The sequence below is a fragment of the Salvia splendens genome, chromosome 8 (assembly GCF_004379255.2).
Source record: "Salvia splendens isolate huo1 chromosome 8, SspV2, whole genome shotgun sequence".
NCBI classification, from domain to species: domain Eukaryota; kingdom Viridiplantae; phylum Streptophyta; class Magnoliopsida; order Lamiales; family Lamiaceae; genus Salvia; species Salvia splendens.
Genome location: NC_056039.1, coordinates 595,921 through 611,955, shown reverse-complemented (window position 1 = coordinate 611,955; position 16,035 = coordinate 595,921). Strand labels below are relative to the sequence as shown.

Below are 16,035 nucleotides of genomic sequence, written 5' to 3'. Positions count from 1 at the left end.
GATTTCCAGTTAAATTTTTTTCCTAAATCGTCATTTTGTATTTTTATACTAAGAATTTAAAGAGTTTTTTTTTTTAATAAAGCATGTACTCCGTACGTATTAACTGCCTCTCCAAATGTAGGTTACTGTTTTAATTTATTTTATTTTGTAGCTACGAATATTTAATCAGTATTGGAAATAATTGTTTATATAATTGTTAATACCACATATCATTAGAAAAACTGAATTTGCGAGAAGACTTGATATTCATCATTTAATTGTGAAATAAAATTGGGATTTTTCGCTGCAGAAAACATTTAAATGATCAAAATCAATGCAATCGGTAGAAAGTTAGATAACACTATTCTGAAACTAAAAATAGGAAAATGATGTTATCTTCGCTTTTTATCCATGGCATTCATTTGGGGATTTGGGTAAAAACCAAGTGTTTTTTTTTTCTTGCTTAGTCATTTTTAAAAACTTTATAGAAATATAACAAAGTTATTTGAGGTCTTGAAAAGATTGAAAAATTACGCAACTGTGTTTTTTTTAAATTTTGTATACTACTTTTTTCGGTAATTTTAGAAGGTACATATGAAATTGACAAGGTAATATAGTATGAGTACTAATTTTACATCAAAATAAAATACAAAAAAGGTATGAAAATGATTAATTGCGTTTTAAAAAGCAAACTTAGACCTTCAATTTCATATTCTTTAGTATATATTTTTATTAGGATTATTGATCGGATCAGTAGATTATCAGTAACTTTTTACATATATAATTTTATTCTCGTCTTTCTAATTTATATCAATACTAGTAAATAATTGTTTCTAAAATTTAAAATGAAATATTTAGATAATTGTTTCTATAAATTAGAGATTAAAATAAAATACTCCCTCCGTCCCCGAATAAGAGTCGCTAATTTCCTTTTTGGGCCGTCCCCCATTAAGAGTCACTCTTCATTTTTACCATAAATGGTAGTAGGTCCCACATTCCACTAACTCACTCCACTCACATTTTATTATAAAATCAATATAAAAAAGTGGGTCTCACATTCCACTAACTTTTTCAACCAACTTTTCTTTACATTTCTTAAAACTCGTGCCCGGTCAAACAACGACTCCTATTAGGGGACGGAGGGAGTATTAATATCTTCATGCATGTGCAATTTATTTTTCAGAAATAATAATAAAACAAGAAATCATCCCACGTGTCATGTCACAATTCAATTGTTGAAGTGAAATTCTGATAATCAAATTGACACAAGTTGAAAATTTTATCATTGAATTGATAATTCACAAAAGATTGTGATAAAATGATACTACAATTGTTAAAGATGAGGATAAAATCGATAAATTTCAAAGATTCGTCGACGTTTTTTCTCACCTCTGCACAAAGACTCTATACATGTTTCTTTGTTCATGCTAACCCTAATCCATTTTTTATTTACTTGTCGACGGTACTTACACTAGCACATCAACAGAAGAGCGTCGCGAGTGCGGCCGAGCAGATTCAACGCCGTCGCAGCAATGTGGTTCCCGGTCAGCCCCGCGGCTGCAAGCTGCTCGTTAGGCTGTGCCGCCTCGATATAGTTGTCGGGCAGCGTGATCGGGCGCCACTGTAACAAATACAAAGGAAAGAAAACACGGAAAAGAAGCGTGTGGTTAGACACTACACGGAACGAGCGCTTTTCCAATAATGCCACAACGTTTGATAGAATATTGGTTGATGCACGAACTTTCAACATTTTCATAAATAAGGCATTTTTACATAATGTCACAAAGTTAAAATAAAACTACTACAATTTAATACACGACCTTTCGACATTTTCGTAATCGAAGATGATCGAAGGTCGGATATTAATTTGTGATTTTAATCGAAGATCGGGACATTTTTTAGAAAACTCTCGAAGGATTCAAGACATACTTCCATTTCTATATCCCGTGAACACGAAATCTCATCATAGTCGACTCTCGACATATATAACGATCATAAGCACGTTTATACCATTAGTGGCGTAGAGTACGAAAACGTTTACCTTGACTCCGGCATCTAGAAGGCCGTCGAGAGAAATGAACTGAGCAACGTGGGCTCCAAAACCTCCGATTGAACCTTCCTCGACCGTGATGAGGAACTTGTGGTTCTTGCACAACATCCTCACGAGCTTCATGTCGAGCGGCTTGCAAAACCTTGCATCGGCAACGGTGATGTCTATACCCATTTGCGCGAGCACAGCATGCGCCCGGAGACAATTGTGTACCATTGAACCAAAGCCGAGTAGAGCGATATCTTTACCCTCTAAGAGTAGCCTTCCTCTACCAACCTGATCGCATACGAGCGAATGTATTAGAAACTTCCGTATAAAGCAAGATTGTATGAGTTAAATAACGGATAGAAATACGCGAGGCAGTCGAAACGGTGATACTACCTCGATTGGCTCTCGAAGATACAAGTTAGGGTCCAGACTAGCAATGGCACCCCGAGGGTAGCGTAAGCAAACCGGCCGGTCCTCGATGTCGACAGCCGTGCACACCATACGAGCAAGCTCGATCTCGTCGGACGGTGCCATCACAATCATGTTAGGCAAACACGACATGAATGTGATATCAAAGGCTCCTGAGTGCGCGGCACCATCGGATCCGACTAGTCCAGCACTCGTGAGGACGAAACGCACCGGGATCTTCTGCCTGTCTACGTCGTGAACTACCTGATCAAATCAAAACCGGAATCAAAATAAATGTATTCGAAGTCCAAATTCAAGATCGAAGCTCGGGCAGGGAAGTTAGAAAACCTGATCGTACGCTCTCTGCAGGAACGACGCGGGGATTACACAGAAAGGCTTCAATCCACCACAAGAAAGTCCGGCAGAGAAAGTAACTGCGTGCTGCTCGGCCATACCAACGTCGAAAAATCTGTCACCCAATTTGTCTTTTAATGCTCTAAATGGCGTCTCCATCCCCATTCCTGCATGGACCACCACAATATCTTCGTCTATTTCTGACTCTGTGATCAAAGCCTTCACAAAGTGATCACTATATGTTCGGGGTCGAGACCTGATGGGCCCCGATTCAATGGTACACGCACCTGATTGCCAGCATCACAAGAAGAGGAAAGGAATTAAAGATTGAAAGGTAATATGACCGTTGACAGGAGCTCTACAGAAACGAGAACGAGACTCGCTATTCAAGCAAAAGCAATCGTAGAAAACCAAACTACTAACAGGAACTACCGGAAATGGAGCAAACCTTTAATAACGTCTTCCGATGCTTTGCCCGTCTGGTTATCTTCGACGGCATACTCTTCCTTTGTCACGACATGAACAAGAACCGGTCCCATCGAATCCAACGAAGCCACTTCGTGCAGAACACAGAGTAGGTCTTCAATGTTGTGTCCATCAACAGGGCCAATATAATATAACCCAAGCTCCTCGAACAGAGTTGACCCCGTAGGCCCCACCATCCCTCGTGCGTACTCGTCGATCTTGGCAGCCCACTCGTGCATCCCACGGCCGATTCTCTTGGTAAGAACCTGAAATAACGGAGCAAGTGTTAAGATGTAGAATCTCCTCATGTTAATACTGTTGTTTTCGTTAATGGCTACCTTGGCAACTTCTCTAAATTTGCGGAAGAATTGGCTAGATTGCAGCTTGCTCAGGGTACTAGACACAGCATTGATCGAAGCCTTCGGGGCTTGATCGAGCTTAGGGTTTGAGGCGTGATGGCGGTCATTTAATATCACTACCAAATTCGAATCCAAATAACCAGCATTGCTCATGGCCTCATACACCTGTCCGGCCATGGTCGTTTCGTTGCTGATTACTGAAACTATGCGATCTTTTTTCCCCTTAATATCTCGTGCAACAGCCATTCCTGGATAAAAATACGAAGTTCGAGTTTAAACGCCCAATCTATGATATAACAACGCCTAGTAAAGAAAGGCGTTATTGGATATCTAAAAAAAGCAAACGAAATAAATGCAACTTCGACTGGGTTACCAAGTCCGGAAGATATGCTGCTACATCCATGCCCGGTTCCAAACGGGTCATACTCATTACGACACGCATAGCTGGAAAGATCGTTAGCCTGCCCCAATTTATTCAAGCGAGTTCTTCTCCCCGTGAGAAGCTGGTGAGGATATGTCTGTTGAAGCCAATAGCAGAGGAGAGTGAATGAAGTGATGTTTATACACAAATACATAGGTAAAAATTGAATCTTTACTTGGTCTTCGATATCCCAGGCTATCTTGTCCACAGGGGCGTTAAAAACATGATGAATAGCAACTGTTAGCTCTACGGTGGACAAGCTAGGTCGAAAAGATTTGTTAGTTTTTGACATGATGGATAGTTCCGTTCGAATATCATCTGCCAGCTGCTTCAGCTCCTGCACACAATTTCAGAGGCATATGGATTCAAGATTCAAAATTCAGAAGTTTAAATATGAAAATATATCTAAAAAAAGATGGGAAAACCTTCAAAGATAAATTTTTCAAATTCATGGGATTGTCGATCATATCAAGAACCGGTGTGAGGACTTCCTCATTCGTTGGACCATCAGCGTTCGATGAGCAATGCACATGACCTCCATGCTCCTACATCAATAAATGTCATATTCAGTGACGAGAATTTCAAAAAAAGAAACTATGTAACCAAAACAGCGAGGGTACTCCCATGCCAATAAATGCCATATGTCGTATCTAAAATAAGGCAATTTCATTAACTTTGTAGAGTGACTAGAGTCTGATAGCAAACACAGCCACATGGAAGATCAAACGGAAAAAATAGAGTCTGTTTTAATTCCTGGAGAATAAATTTATTAACTCAACGTTAACAGCAAAACCTAGCAACTTGTACATAAATGAAAACACTTGCATCATAATTGCTGCAGAACTTAAGGAAACACATATAACGATAAGCAATCTTCAAATGATCTTGTTATTCATAACAACTAAAACAAACTCGTTGTGCATCACACAACGTCATCCTCCCTAATGTGAGAACGCGAGTTCTCAACCCTATAACTAACTACTCTACCGACAAAACCTAAGAACTCATATAGAACTGAAAGGACTTGCACATAATCGCTGCATGATATAAGGAAATGCTACAGCATATACCAACAAGCAATCTTCCAACGATCTTGTTATTCATAACTACTAAAACAAACTTGTTCTGCATCATTCAACGTCATACTCCCTAATGAGTGAACGCTACGAGTTCTCAACCATAATACCAACTATTCAAGTAGGTAACTGCAATGATTAACAAGGGAATGTGATTAACTGATTATCCTTAAATTTGATTCTTTAGCATTGGCTGCATTCCTGCCTTCAAAATCTATTGAAATTCATCTATATATAGAAATCATTTAGAAGCCAAGTACCCAAACATGCATCAAATGGAAATTAAAAACTAACAAAAAAACAAAATCTAGGGCTCGTTACTCTTACTTAATCATTTAAATCAAAGAAAACCAACACACACAAAATTAGAGGTGAATGATACTCCATATGCATGAAAACCCAAAATTAAAACACACACACACACATACACACACAATAGTATAGGTGAATGATAATTCAGATACATGATATCACACCCACCCACCCACCCACAATGCAGAAGTAGAGGTGTATGATAATTCAGATACTACATGAAAACCCAAAACTCACACACACATCAAAAGTAGAGGTGAATGATGATTCAGGTATATGAAAAACCCAAAATTAAAACACACACACACATAGAAGAGCTGTTTTACATCAATAAAAGTCAACAAAAGTATCAATTGAAACAGCATAGTTATGATCCATCAATGAACAAAAAGCAATTCATATCTCAAAACACAACAACCAAAGCAAGAATTCCACCTTACACATCAAACTTCGGTAAAAACCGAGTCTTGAAAATTCAACATTCGGAGGGAAATTAACAGCTGAGAATTCAAGTTTCCGAGACAAAAATCTTGAACTCCCATCAAGATTAGCAATAATCCCAAAAGGGTTTCGACAGGGAGCAGCAGCCATTGAGCAAGAAGCAAGAATTTTGCAACCCCAACAAAATCAAGATAAAAAATTTTCAGTAAAAAAAAAGAATTAGACGATCATCCTTAAAAAGAAGCCCCAGAAAGTTCTGGAGAAAGAATCAATCTCAAGTTTTTACGGCTTTGTCGGTGAATATGAACAAAAGGATGTGAAGCAAAATGACAAAGTCTTGAATTCTGGCAATGAGTGATGTAATGATGCTGTGATATGTCAAATGGAATTTGAAGATGAAAGCATATGGGCCTTTCATGGGCTATTTCGCAACATCTTTGGGTGTTCAGAAAATGGATTGTCAAATATTTATTTGATTTTTTTATTAGTTTAATCAAATCATGATCCATAAAAGATTCTAATTTGAGCAATTTTGTGGGCCCAATAGAGAAATTTTATATGTTAAATCATATTTTAATAAGTATGATACTAGATTCAACCATCGTCATATTTTTTCAAAAAATCATAAATTCATGTTTTTTTCATGACATATTTTTACGTTGGAATCCTTTATTGAATTCGAATATAAATGTTCGAGCATTGAGCTATGAAGAATAAATTTGTAGCCATGTATGTAATTTGTAGAGAAATGTTATACTCCTACATGAGTTCCGTTGTCATTTAGTCAACATTAGCATTAGTGTTTTTTTTAAAATTTTTTCTATTTAATTTAAACATCATTAATAGTTTTAGAAATTTTATAAATTAGCTAAAACTGGATGCCCAAATCTATCTGATTTCTCCATAATTAAAAAAATCAAATTTCGATTTTTTTAGATTGCTTATAAAATTAACGACATAAATATTATAAGAATCAACTAAAAATGTGTACAATAATATACTCCCTCCGTCCTTGAAAGTTTATCCCATTTTTTCATTTCCGTCCGTCCCACAAAATTTGTCTCATTTCACTTTTTACCATTTTTTAGAGTGGACTCACATTCAACTAACTTTTTCAACTCACTCTCATCACATTTCTTGAAATTTGTGCCGGATTAAAGTGAGATAATATTTGAGGGATGGGGGGAGTTCGACACAGGTGCTTATTGATGAAGTTCACATAAAATATAGTACTACTATCGAATAACATTTTTCTATTTTTATATAATGAGTACTCCCGTACTATATAACCTATCTGAATATATACTCCCTCTGTCCCAAGTTACTTGAGTCGTATTCTATTTTGGGTTGTCCTAAGTTACTTGAGTCATTTTTTTTTGGGCTAAAAACAAAACATTTAATCACACCTACCTTATTATCCAAGCCCCTTGGCCTAGCGGTAAAGGGTGCTGGATACCGCCTCCATCCTGGAGTTCTCGAGTTCGAACCCTGGGTGGCGTAATTTGTCTTTCCTCCTTGTTATAGCAGTTAATTTGAATTTGTGGGTGGCGTAATTTGTCTTTCCGTAATTTGTCTTTCCTCCTTGTTATAGCAGTTAATTTGAATTTGTGGGTGGCGTAATTTGTCTTTCCTCCTTCATATATATGATATAAATATATGAAGTTACTTTTTTTATAAAAAAAAAATCACGGGCAGTATAACTTTTTCAACTCTCTAAAAAAGCCCAAATTGGAGTTAAATGTAATTTCATAAATTAATAGGGGGGAATCTACATTATTTCCCATAAATCATGGGGCACAATGCAATACTCGACAATTCATTTTGAATTCAATCAAATTTCCGAAAAAGTGTATTTGGAGAGAGAGAGAGAATGTCGGGGAAGGGAGCGAAGGGATTGTTGACGGGTAAAACCCCAGCTTCAAAGGACAAAGACAAGGACAAGAAGAGGCCTAAATTTGTGGGTGGCGTAATTTGTCTTTCCGTAATTTGTCTTTCCTCCTTGTTATAGCAGTTAATTTGAATTTGTGGGTGGCGTAATTTGTCTTTCCTCCTTCATATATATGATATAAATATATGAAGTTACTTTTTTTATAAAAAAAAAATCACGGGCAGTATAACTTTTTCAACTCTCTAAAAAAGCCCAAATTGGAGTTAAATGTAATTTCATAAATTAATAGGGGGGAATCTACATTATTTCCCATAAATCATGGGGCACAATGCAATACTCGACAATTCATTTTGAATTCAATCAAATTTCCGAAAAAGTGTATTTGGAGAGAGAGAGAGAATGTCGGGGAAGGGAGCGAAGGGATTGTTGACGGGTAAAACCCCAGCTTCAAAGGACAAAGACAAGGACAAGAAGAGGCCTATCACTCGCTCCTCCCGCGCTGGTCTTCAGGTTTCCCTCCTCTCTCTAACTCATTCCCCCTTCAATTCTACCCATCGCTTCACTTTCTCAGCTCTATTTCGTGTTAGAATTGCGTGTTTGTGAGCTCAGCACTGACGCCGCTTTCCAATTTCAATTATACCTAACGCTTCAATTTCTCTGCTCAATTTGTGTTGAATTGCGTTTTTGTGAGCTCAGCACCGACGTGGGTCACCAATTTGAAAATAAAGTAAATGATTTGGGCTTTTTTGTGGCTTTCGTAATTCTATACTGCTCATGGGAGTTCCTCTTTTTTTTTTCTTGCTTATTGAAGTGTTTTAGAGTTTCATGTAATTGAAATGAGTTACTTCCATCAGTAACTTATGATCCCACACAAAAAGGGAAATGGAAAATAAGAACCCTAGAAACTTGAAGAAGGAAAGAACTTGCTCAGAATTTAGGAAAACAACTGATTGGGAGATTTGAGAGGAGAGTGGTCAGTATAACAATGAAATATATTTAAAAAATGCTCATTTGCTCATTTGTATAGTTTAATGAATTTCATGATCATGTGATGAATCCCATTTTTGTAGAATTCCTTGTTTAGGGCTCTGTTGATATTCGAGGGTAAGGTCGGGGCAATGAAAAGAATACATTTTGAGACGAGGGAGTGTTTTTTTAAGGATGAAACTGAATCGGAGTTGTTCTTTTCTCTGGTTGTGTTTTCTCTTAAGGTAAACTTGCTATTGAAAATATGTTCAAGAATCTAGTTAGCTTAAGTCTAGGAAGTTGGGGTCTTGATAACTTTTAGCCATGTGATAATATTATGTAAAGGAGGTTTGATGCATGAGGTTTGATTCTTGTAAGCAAAGAGTGAGTTTGATCACATTAAGGAACATATTTGGATTGAGTTTCTCTCAGATTTCTTGGCATCCTGTTTGGATGAGGTCGAGGCGGATTGGAATGAGGTTATCTTGAACTATAATATGTTGATTTTGAGCTCAGGGCTGGAAATCAAACCTGAGATCTTCGTACTTGAATTGTTTTTTGGCCTTTATCTCATTTAGTTGATTTCTTGGCACTGTATTTGGATGAGGTTGAGGAAAAGGTTTGGAACGATGTTATCTTGAACTATATCCTAGTAAGTTGCTTTTGAGCTCAAGGATGGAAATCGAAGTCATGATATTCTAATTTGAATTGTTTTCTTGATTTTATGATTTCATCTCGTTTACTTTCCATCGAAGTAGATGGTCATAGCGTGATACAAGACTATCTGTTGTCTCTTGTCTGGATCCCGTAATGTCATAGACGAGAAGACGACTATTGGAATGTGGCAAGATCTATTTATTTCATTTTACCTATCATCTGCAATTTGCTATATCTTCATCTCTCTCTCTGTCTCTGTAGTTCCCGGTTGGGCGTATTCACCGGTTTCTGAAGGCTCGAACGACAGCCCATGGCAGGGTGGGTGCAACAGCTGCAGTCTACTCAGCCGCCATTCTAGAGTACTTAACTGCTGAAGTGTTGGAGCTGGCTGGGAACGCCAGCAAAGATCTGAAAGTGAAGCGTATCACACCACGGCATCTGCAGCTGGCCATACGTGGAGACGAGGAGCTCGACACCCTTATCAAAGGAACCATAGCTGGTGGTGGTGTGATCCCACACATCCACAAGTCCCTAATCAACAAGTCGTCCAAGGAGTGAACGCTGCTAGGTGTCCTTTTTTGTCTCTCCACAAATTTCAACGGTGGTCGACCGGCTGATCGTGGAGGTGGTTTTTAAGGTATTGGGGCCACGAGCTTAGTCTGTGTACATTTTTTGTAGTATTTTGCTACAATGTTTGTAGACAAGAATGGTGTTCATTGTTATCTGTTTCAAGAGTTTTCTGTGAACTCTTCTCTCTTGTTTTGGTGTGGCTTATATATGTCATTAGTTTAAGTTATTTTAATATAGTTTTCTGAAAGAAAAAAAAACATGGAGAGAGAGAGAGAGAGAGAGAGAGAGAGAGAGAGAGAATCAATTATATATTCATTTCAGTTAAAAATAATTCAACCCAAATGACTAACCTTCTAAATTTATATGATAAGCTGCCTGCTTATAATAAATAGTAGTAGTAATCAAGAGTCGATTCATTTCCCAAAATGCAAAAATTTCAAGCAAAATCTGACATAACACATCTAAATCCAACACCCACTTTTTTTTCTTGTACAATGAAATAATAGATCTTGACACATTCCAGAAAAAGAAATCTCGACTCACTTTGGTCGTTTTACCGACGAACAATGAATGATTAAACTCAACACTCTCCAGATCCCAAAACTGGTTTAAAATGTTTCATTTGTTAACCTGAGAGCAACACTGTGAGTGTTCAAGAAACTCTCTTCCAAGTGTATCATTTCGCCGACTGGTGCTCCGTGACGAACTTTGTGACGACAAAGCAATCTGGCGGCGTGATGTTTGTGTAATAGTTGTGGATAGTGTCTGTGATTTCAAACCCGAATTTCTTGTAGAACTTGATGGCATCATCGTTGTTTGTCTGCACATGTAAGTAGACCTCACCAATGTTCTGCTTTGTGCAGAGATCAAGAATATGATTCAACAGCTTTGTACCTACAAAACATCATGGAACGGGGTTTTAATCAACAGCTAGAAATTCTCTACTAGAAGACTTTGCTGAAATTCGTAATAGAGGGCAGCTATGATAGTATCTTGAGACACTCATACTGTTGATTGCAATCAACTCCGTATAGATACACCATTTACAGTGGGAACCAAGACTGATTTCATGACTCTGAGCACTCAAAAAAATGATTTGTTGATAACATATTCAGTTAACTTCGCAAGTACTTGACATGATCATCAATTTTTAAGGCTCTTGAGTTCCTCAGTTTTGCTTACAAAACCAAAATCTTAGTTCATAACAATTTCCAAGGGAAGTAAGAGACAATAAGGCTTACCAATGCCTAACCCTCGATATGGAGCCAAAACACCCAATGTCATTATGTATACACGAACACCTCCATTTTCCTTCTTCTCAAGACGGCAGGCGATAGACCCGACACAAATGTCACAATAGTAGGCTGAAAAGATGAAATTTCAGAATTCAGAATGTGCACATAATCTCCTAGAAACATAAATATAGCAAGGCTCTATCATGCCTTTCCGTTTTGTTTACAAATCACGCTATCTTCTAGTATTACAAATTTCACCAGCATACCTTATCCTGTTACATTTCCTTGATTCGCCTTTCCAAAGAAATTATTCTAGTAAAATATAACACATCTCCCCACTACAAAAGCACCTACATTCATCATATTCCATCTCAGTTTTCACTAAGAGGACAGATATATGCTAAAATTTTCTTTCATTTTGAATCAAGGTAATCGTGGACAAATTCATGCAAATTGCAAAGGCAACCAAGTGTAATCCCCTTACTACTGGAATCTGAGTTAGGTGAGTTATGTATGCCAACAATTTATTGCTATTACACGGGAACACCATCCCTTCTCCTTACAGTTGTGTAGGCAACGCAAAAGGCACAGAACAATATCGTGAAAGAGTAATAAACTCAATGCCTACGGCCTACCACTAACAATCTAACATACAATAAGGTTACTGTTACTTTTCTGCAGTTAAAACAAGACCAATTATTTTTTTCCCTGATAATGGCTTTCCAACAATTGCAATTACTGAAACTCCAACATGTTAAGAATTCAGGTGCCTTTTGTTCGCGTATGGGAATATTGGATATGGTTCTGTTGAAATGTTAAACTCCCAAAGTAAGATCATTTTGGCAGTTCATATTTTTACTTACACAGTTACAAGTTACGAGTACTACTGAATTCTCTCCTACATATAGCAAAAAATCAACATTTCAAATAATACCCCACAAACAATAAACCAAAAAGCCAGCATTCTTCCATTAACCAGCCTAATTTTGTATCCTTATCTGTAACAACAGAACCAATTCCTTCAGCATAGTCAAAACAGATCATTAACTTCGATCCAACCAATAAAATTCCCAATCCACTTCCCCAATTGTCGCCTGAAAGCAAAATCCAACAATTCTCAACTACCTAAGAAATTAACATGCGAATTAATCATGAAAACAAGAAAAATCTAAGAAAAACAAACACATTCCTGGTAGTGAGAACGGACCTAATTTAGTAAATTCACCGGAGGCGAGAGCATCTGTGTAGTATTTATCGTTGTAGCGAACTGGAAATAACGCGATGTTGAGCTTTTTCAGCTGCATCAAATTCTTGTCCCTCACACCATCCAGAGAAATTGTGAGTTCTCTCCCTGCACTCCCCATTTTCCTACTTCAACCCAAATTTCGCTTCTCAATCACACCTATCTATCTGCAATTAGCGAATCACAAATCAAAATTGGTTGAAGAACAAGCAGAGGTAATAGGCAATTGCAATTTATGAGAGGTATGTTTACACTGCGGAAAGATACGTCGAAACTTCGAGAAGTAGCAGAAGAGGCGGCTGTAGAGAGAAATGGGGATGAAAACATATACGACGGCGTTTTGCTGCTAACCCCTCCACTATTGTTGTTGACGATTTTGCCACTCCCTTAAAATTTCCTTCATTCAATTTTTGACTTTTCGAGGCTTTTTAAAAAAGAAAATGTATAATTTTCAAAAAACAAAATTACACTCACTTTTCAATTTTATAAAATGCCTTTTTTCCTTAATTTGGGAATTAATCACGATGCCATATAATTGAATCAGAAAAATTATTACTCCTTCGACACACAAGAACAATACTAATTACTGTAATAGTATATCTAATTATCTGTATTTGAAATGAAAATGGACAGAAGGCCTTAATTATATCTAGAAATAAAATATTCATAATATTGGGCCTTAATTCTTGGGGCTTCTTGAAATTTTGAACTAATTGGGCTGCACAAATGAGAATTGGCCCAGCAAAGAATAGTTAACTTAATTAAGAGGACTAGTTTAATTTTATTATGATAAATAAATTTACCATGTGAGGATGAGTGACGTGATTTTTGTCCATATATGTAATAGATTAAAACCCCCCACACTTCCCATGCTCCAAAAAAACAGAGTCTTCCTCCATACCTTAAACACACACACACACACACACACACTAACTAAACCAACTTTCCCTTCTCCTTCCATCTCTCCAAATGCCTACTCCCACCAACGACACGACCCGGGCAAGCTGCATGCTCGTATCCGGGCCCGTGATCGTTGGCGCGGGGCCATCAGGCCTCGCCGTGGCAGCCTGCCTCAAGGTAAACAACGTCTCATCCCTCGTCCTCGAGCGAAGCTCCTGCCTCGCCTCGCTGTGGCAGGACCGGACCTACGACCGCCTCAAGCTCCACCTCCCGAAACACTTCTGTCAGCTTCCATTCCTCAATTTCCCGCCAAACTTCCCCACGTACCCGACGAGGGACCAGTTCGTCGCGTACGTGGAGTCCTACGCCCGGCACTTCTCAATCGGGCCGCGGTTCGGCCAGACCGTGGTCCGGGCCGAATTCGACCCGGCAGCTGGGCTCTGGAGGGTCCAGAGCCAGGACTGCATTTACCTCACTAGGTTCCTGGTGGTCGCTAGTGGGGAAAATGCAGAGCCCGTGATCCCCGAGATCATGGGCCTCGATGAGTTCCCAGGGCCCGTGATCCATACGTGCGCGTATAAATCGGGCCTCGGGTTTCGGGGCCAGAGGGTTTTGGTTTTGGGGTGTGGGAATAGTGGCATGGAAGTTAGCTTAGATCTTTGCAGATATAATGCAATTCCTCACATGGTGGTCAGAAATTCAGTAATTATTTTTCACCCTAATAGTTTTATTTTAATTTTTTTTGCTATGGTGAAAAAAGTACAATTTTTTAATTCAATCGAGATGAAAATTAATGTTTTCTCTTTGTATGATATATAGGTACATATTTTACCTAGGGATGTGTTTGGAATTTCCACATTTGCATTAGCTATGGCACTTCTCAAATGGTTGCCTTTGAGATTAGTGGACAAATTTCTACTTGTGATGGCCACATTGACACTAGGTCAGACTGAGGGTTTCGGGCTGCCTCGGCCAAAAATCGGGCCGATCGGGCTCAAGAATGCCACCGGGAAGACTCCGGTGCTAGACGTTGGAGCGTTCACTCTGATTAAATCGGGCAAGATTAAGGTAAACATTAAATATGATTGTAAAATCTGTGTGTAAACTTATATTTTGTTTAATTTTGATTGGATAGTAATTATATATTTTTAGGTGATGAAAGGTGTGAAAGAGATAACAAAAAGGGGAGCCAAATTTATGGATGGCCAAGAAAAAGAATTTGATTCTATATTACTGGCAACTGGATATAAGAGCAATGTGGCTAGTTGGCTCAAGGTATATTGCATTTGTAAATATATTTTCAAAACTTTTTATGTATGGATAATTCAAATATTTATTTTTAGTGGGGTTTTGATGATGTGTCATTATAATGTATGTTCTTTTTGTTATTTAATTTGAGCCTACATTTGGATAAAGCATTAGTGCCTACAATCTCTTTATCAAGATGAAAGAAACTTAGTTCAAAATGCTCTAAAATGGTAGGTTTTTTAGGTTCGAAAATGGACATTTTTATTGAATGTTAGGCATTACATAAAATTTGATTTTGAATAATATTCCCAACTTTTTTATATTTTCAAAATTACAATATATCCTAAAGAAATTACGGAATCTGTACTGTTGCACGATCACACGACTCAACCCACTAATCGTAAAATAAAAGTTGATAACGTGGTGATTTGGGCACAGGGAAGTGATTTTTTCACGGAAGATGGAATGCCGAAGGCCTCGTTTCCTAATGGTTGGATGGGAAACGACGGGTTATACGTGGTCGGTTTTACGAGGCAAGGGATTCTTGGAACATCATCGGATGCACTAAAGATTGCTGCAGATATTGCTCACAAACTTAGGATTATGAAAGGCTGCAGAAGTAGTACGAGGAAATCAAGATACTAAGATCTAATTATGGTGTTTTTTTTTTCTACAAAGAACAAAAGTTATGTAAAGCTTTTGATGTTTATGGTTTTTTTTATAAATATAATAGTCGACCTAAAAATCAAGATTTTTTTTTTTGGTTCTAATTTCACATTCTTATTAATGCTTAGTATTAGTGTGAATTATATGCTTTTTGGAAGACTTTGAGAAAAATGATGCACCTAATTGATCTCTAATTAATACTTAGTATTTTATAACTACTCCTGTAATATCTTAACTTACCCAATTAATCCATAGTTAACAATAACATTAAACCAATTTCAGTTTCTTTAGTATTCATGACTTATCCACCTATTTCATAAAAAAAATACATGGTGGAGTAATTTCTTACACTAGACATCCAATTTCTCCAACACAAGATTTAATCAGTATTGGAAACATCTTGCTCTATATAATCCTCCACACTGAATTTTTTACTTTCCAAGTACAAGTATATTTTTCTAAAATTTACCACTTCATACATACACACAAAACCCAATTTTTATATACCCGACTCAATTATTTCATAATTTTATCTTCATTTTAGCTTTGGACATCTTAAGTTATGTCCAATTAGCATTTATAAGACTCTAGCCGCCTGTCTTGTTACCGCCAGAAACTACTTGGACTTCGAGATCTTCAAGTCGTTGTAATTATCCGAAGAAATAAAGTTGATAGCTATAAGACTCCAGTCGCTGCCTCGTTCCCGTCAGCAACTACTTGGACTTCGAAACTTCAAGTCATTGTAAATTTTCGAAGAAAGAAAGTCGATAGCTATAAGACTTCATTTGTTGCCTCGTTATGCCAGCCAT

General features: G+C 37.5%; 4 protein-coding genes across 6 annotated transcripts; 2 read left to right on the top strand and 2 right to left on the bottom strand.

The window, feature by feature from the left end:
* Positions 1-1,239: 1,239 nt before the first annotated feature.
* LOC121743191 (probable 1-deoxy-D-xylulose-5-phosphate synthase, chloroplastic) lies at positions 1,240-6,218 on the bottom strand. The gene is made up of 10 exons (XM_042136423.1): positions 5,848-6,218; positions 4,450-4,569; positions 4,200-4,361; positions 3,977-4,121; positions 3,583-3,851; positions 3,228-3,510; positions 2,774-3,066; positions 2,411-2,689; positions 2,021-2,305; positions 1,240-1,600 (listed from the first exon to the last, which is right to left on the bottom strand). Exons 1-10 carry the CDS (start codon positions 6,001-6,003, stop codon positions 1,451-1,453), a joined length of 2,142 nt encoding a protein of 713 aa, XP_041992357.1. The 5' UTR covers positions 6,004-6,218; the 3' UTR covers positions 1,240-1,450.
* A 1,461-nt stretch (positions 6,219-7,679) lies between these two features.
* LOC121745217 (probable histone H2A variant 3) lies at positions 7,680-10,110 on the top strand. Of its 2 annotated transcripts, XM_042139027.1 has the most exons (3): positions 7,680-7,800; positions 8,218-8,251; positions 9,626-10,110. In XM_042139027.1, exons 1-3 carry the CDS (start codon positions 7,724-7,726, stop codon positions 9,920-9,922), a joined length of 408 nt encoding a protein of 135 aa, XP_041994961.1. In that variant the 5' UTR covers positions 7,680-7,723; the 3' UTR covers positions 9,923-10,110. The 2 variants fall into 2 exon arrangements, with proteins under 2 accessions (XP_041994961.1, XP_041994960.1); XM_042139026.1 differs by lacking the exon at positions 7,680-7,800 and having other exon boundaries at positions 8,102-8,251.
* Positions 10,111-10,323: 213 nt separating this feature from the next.
* Positions 10,324-12,791, bottom strand: LOC121745113 (N-alpha-acetyltransferase 50-like). 2 transcript variants are annotated; one of them, XM_042138897.1, is made up of 4 exons: positions 12,665-12,791; positions 12,377-12,579; positions 11,176-11,298; positions 10,324-10,828 (listed from the first exon to the last, which is right to left on the bottom strand). In XM_042138897.1, the coding sequence occupies exons 2-4, from the start codon at positions 12,531-12,533 to the stop codon at positions 10,611-10,613; spliced, it is 498 nt and encodes a 165-aa protein (XP_041994831.1). In that variant the 5' UTR covers positions 12,534-12,579; positions 12,665-12,791; the 3' UTR covers positions 10,324-10,610. The 2 variants fall into 2 exon arrangements, with proteins under 2 accessions (XP_041994831.1, XP_041994829.1); XM_042138895.1 differs by lacking the exon at positions 12,665-12,791 and having other exon boundaries at positions 12,377-12,658.
* A 514-nt stretch (positions 12,792-13,305) lies between these two features.
* LOC121743769 (probable indole-3-pyruvate monooxygenase YUCCA4) lies at positions 13,306-15,292 on the top strand. Its single transcript, XM_042137136.1, has 4 exons — positions 13,306-14,014; positions 14,132-14,380; positions 14,465-14,587; positions 14,999-15,292. Exons 1-4 carry the CDS (start codon positions 13,382-13,384, stop codon positions 15,203-15,205), a joined length of 1,212 nt encoding a protein of 403 aa, XP_041993070.1. The 5' UTR covers positions 13,306-13,381; the 3' UTR covers positions 15,206-15,292.
* Positions 15,293-16,035: the final 743 nt, after the last annotated feature.

Bases quoted from the DNA above. Each gene is read 5' to 3' on its own strand.
- LOC121743769 (XM_042137136.1), top strand. From the start codon at position 13,382: ATGCCTACTCCCACCAACGACACGACCCGGGCAAGCTGCATGCTCGTA. The intron at 14,015-14,131 runs GTAATTATTTTT...TATGATATATAG, and splicing joins ACATGGTGGTCAGAAATTCA to GTACATATTTTACCTAGGGA. The intron at 14,588-14,998 runs GTATATTGCATT...ATTTGGGCACAG, and splicing joins ATGTGGCTAGTTGGCTCAAG to GGAAGTGATTTTTTCACGGA.
- LOC121743191 (XM_042136423.1), bottom strand. From the start codon at position 6,003: ATGGCTGCTGCTCCCTGTCGAAACCCTTTTGGGATTATTGCTAATCTT. The intron at 4,362-4,449 runs GTTTTCCCATCT...AATTGTGTGCAG, and splicing joins TGAAAAATTTATCTTTGAAG to GAGCTGAAGCAGCTGGCAGA. The intron at 3,852-3,976 runs GTAACCCAGTCG...ATTTTTATCCAG, and splicing joins CAGCATATCTTCCGGACTTG to GAATGGCTGTTGCACGAGAT.
- LOC121745217 (XM_042139027.1), top strand. From the start codon at position 7,724: ATGTCGGGGAAGGGAGCGAAGGGATTGTTGACGGGTAAAACCCCAGCT. The intron at 7,801-8,217 runs GCCTAAATTTGT...GGACAAGAAGAG, and splicing joins AAAGACAAGGACAAGAAGAG to GCCTATCACTCGCTCCTCCC. The intron at 8,252-9,625 runs GTTTCCCTCCTC...CTGTCTCTGTAG, and splicing joins CCTCCCGCGCTGGTCTTCAG to TTCCCGGTTGGGCGTATTCA.
- LOC121745113 (XM_042138897.1), bottom strand. From the start codon at position 12,533: ATGGGGAGTGCAGGGAGAGAACTCACAATTTCTCTGGATGGTGTGAGG. The intron at 11,299-12,376 runs GTCCGTTCTCAC...TCATCTTTTCAG, and splicing joins CGGTGAATTTACTAAATTAG to CCTACTATTGTGACATTTGT. The intron at 10,829-11,175 runs GTAAGCCTTATT...GATGTTTTGTAG, and splicing joins ATATCGAGGGTTAGGCATTG to GTACAAAGCTGTTGAATCAT.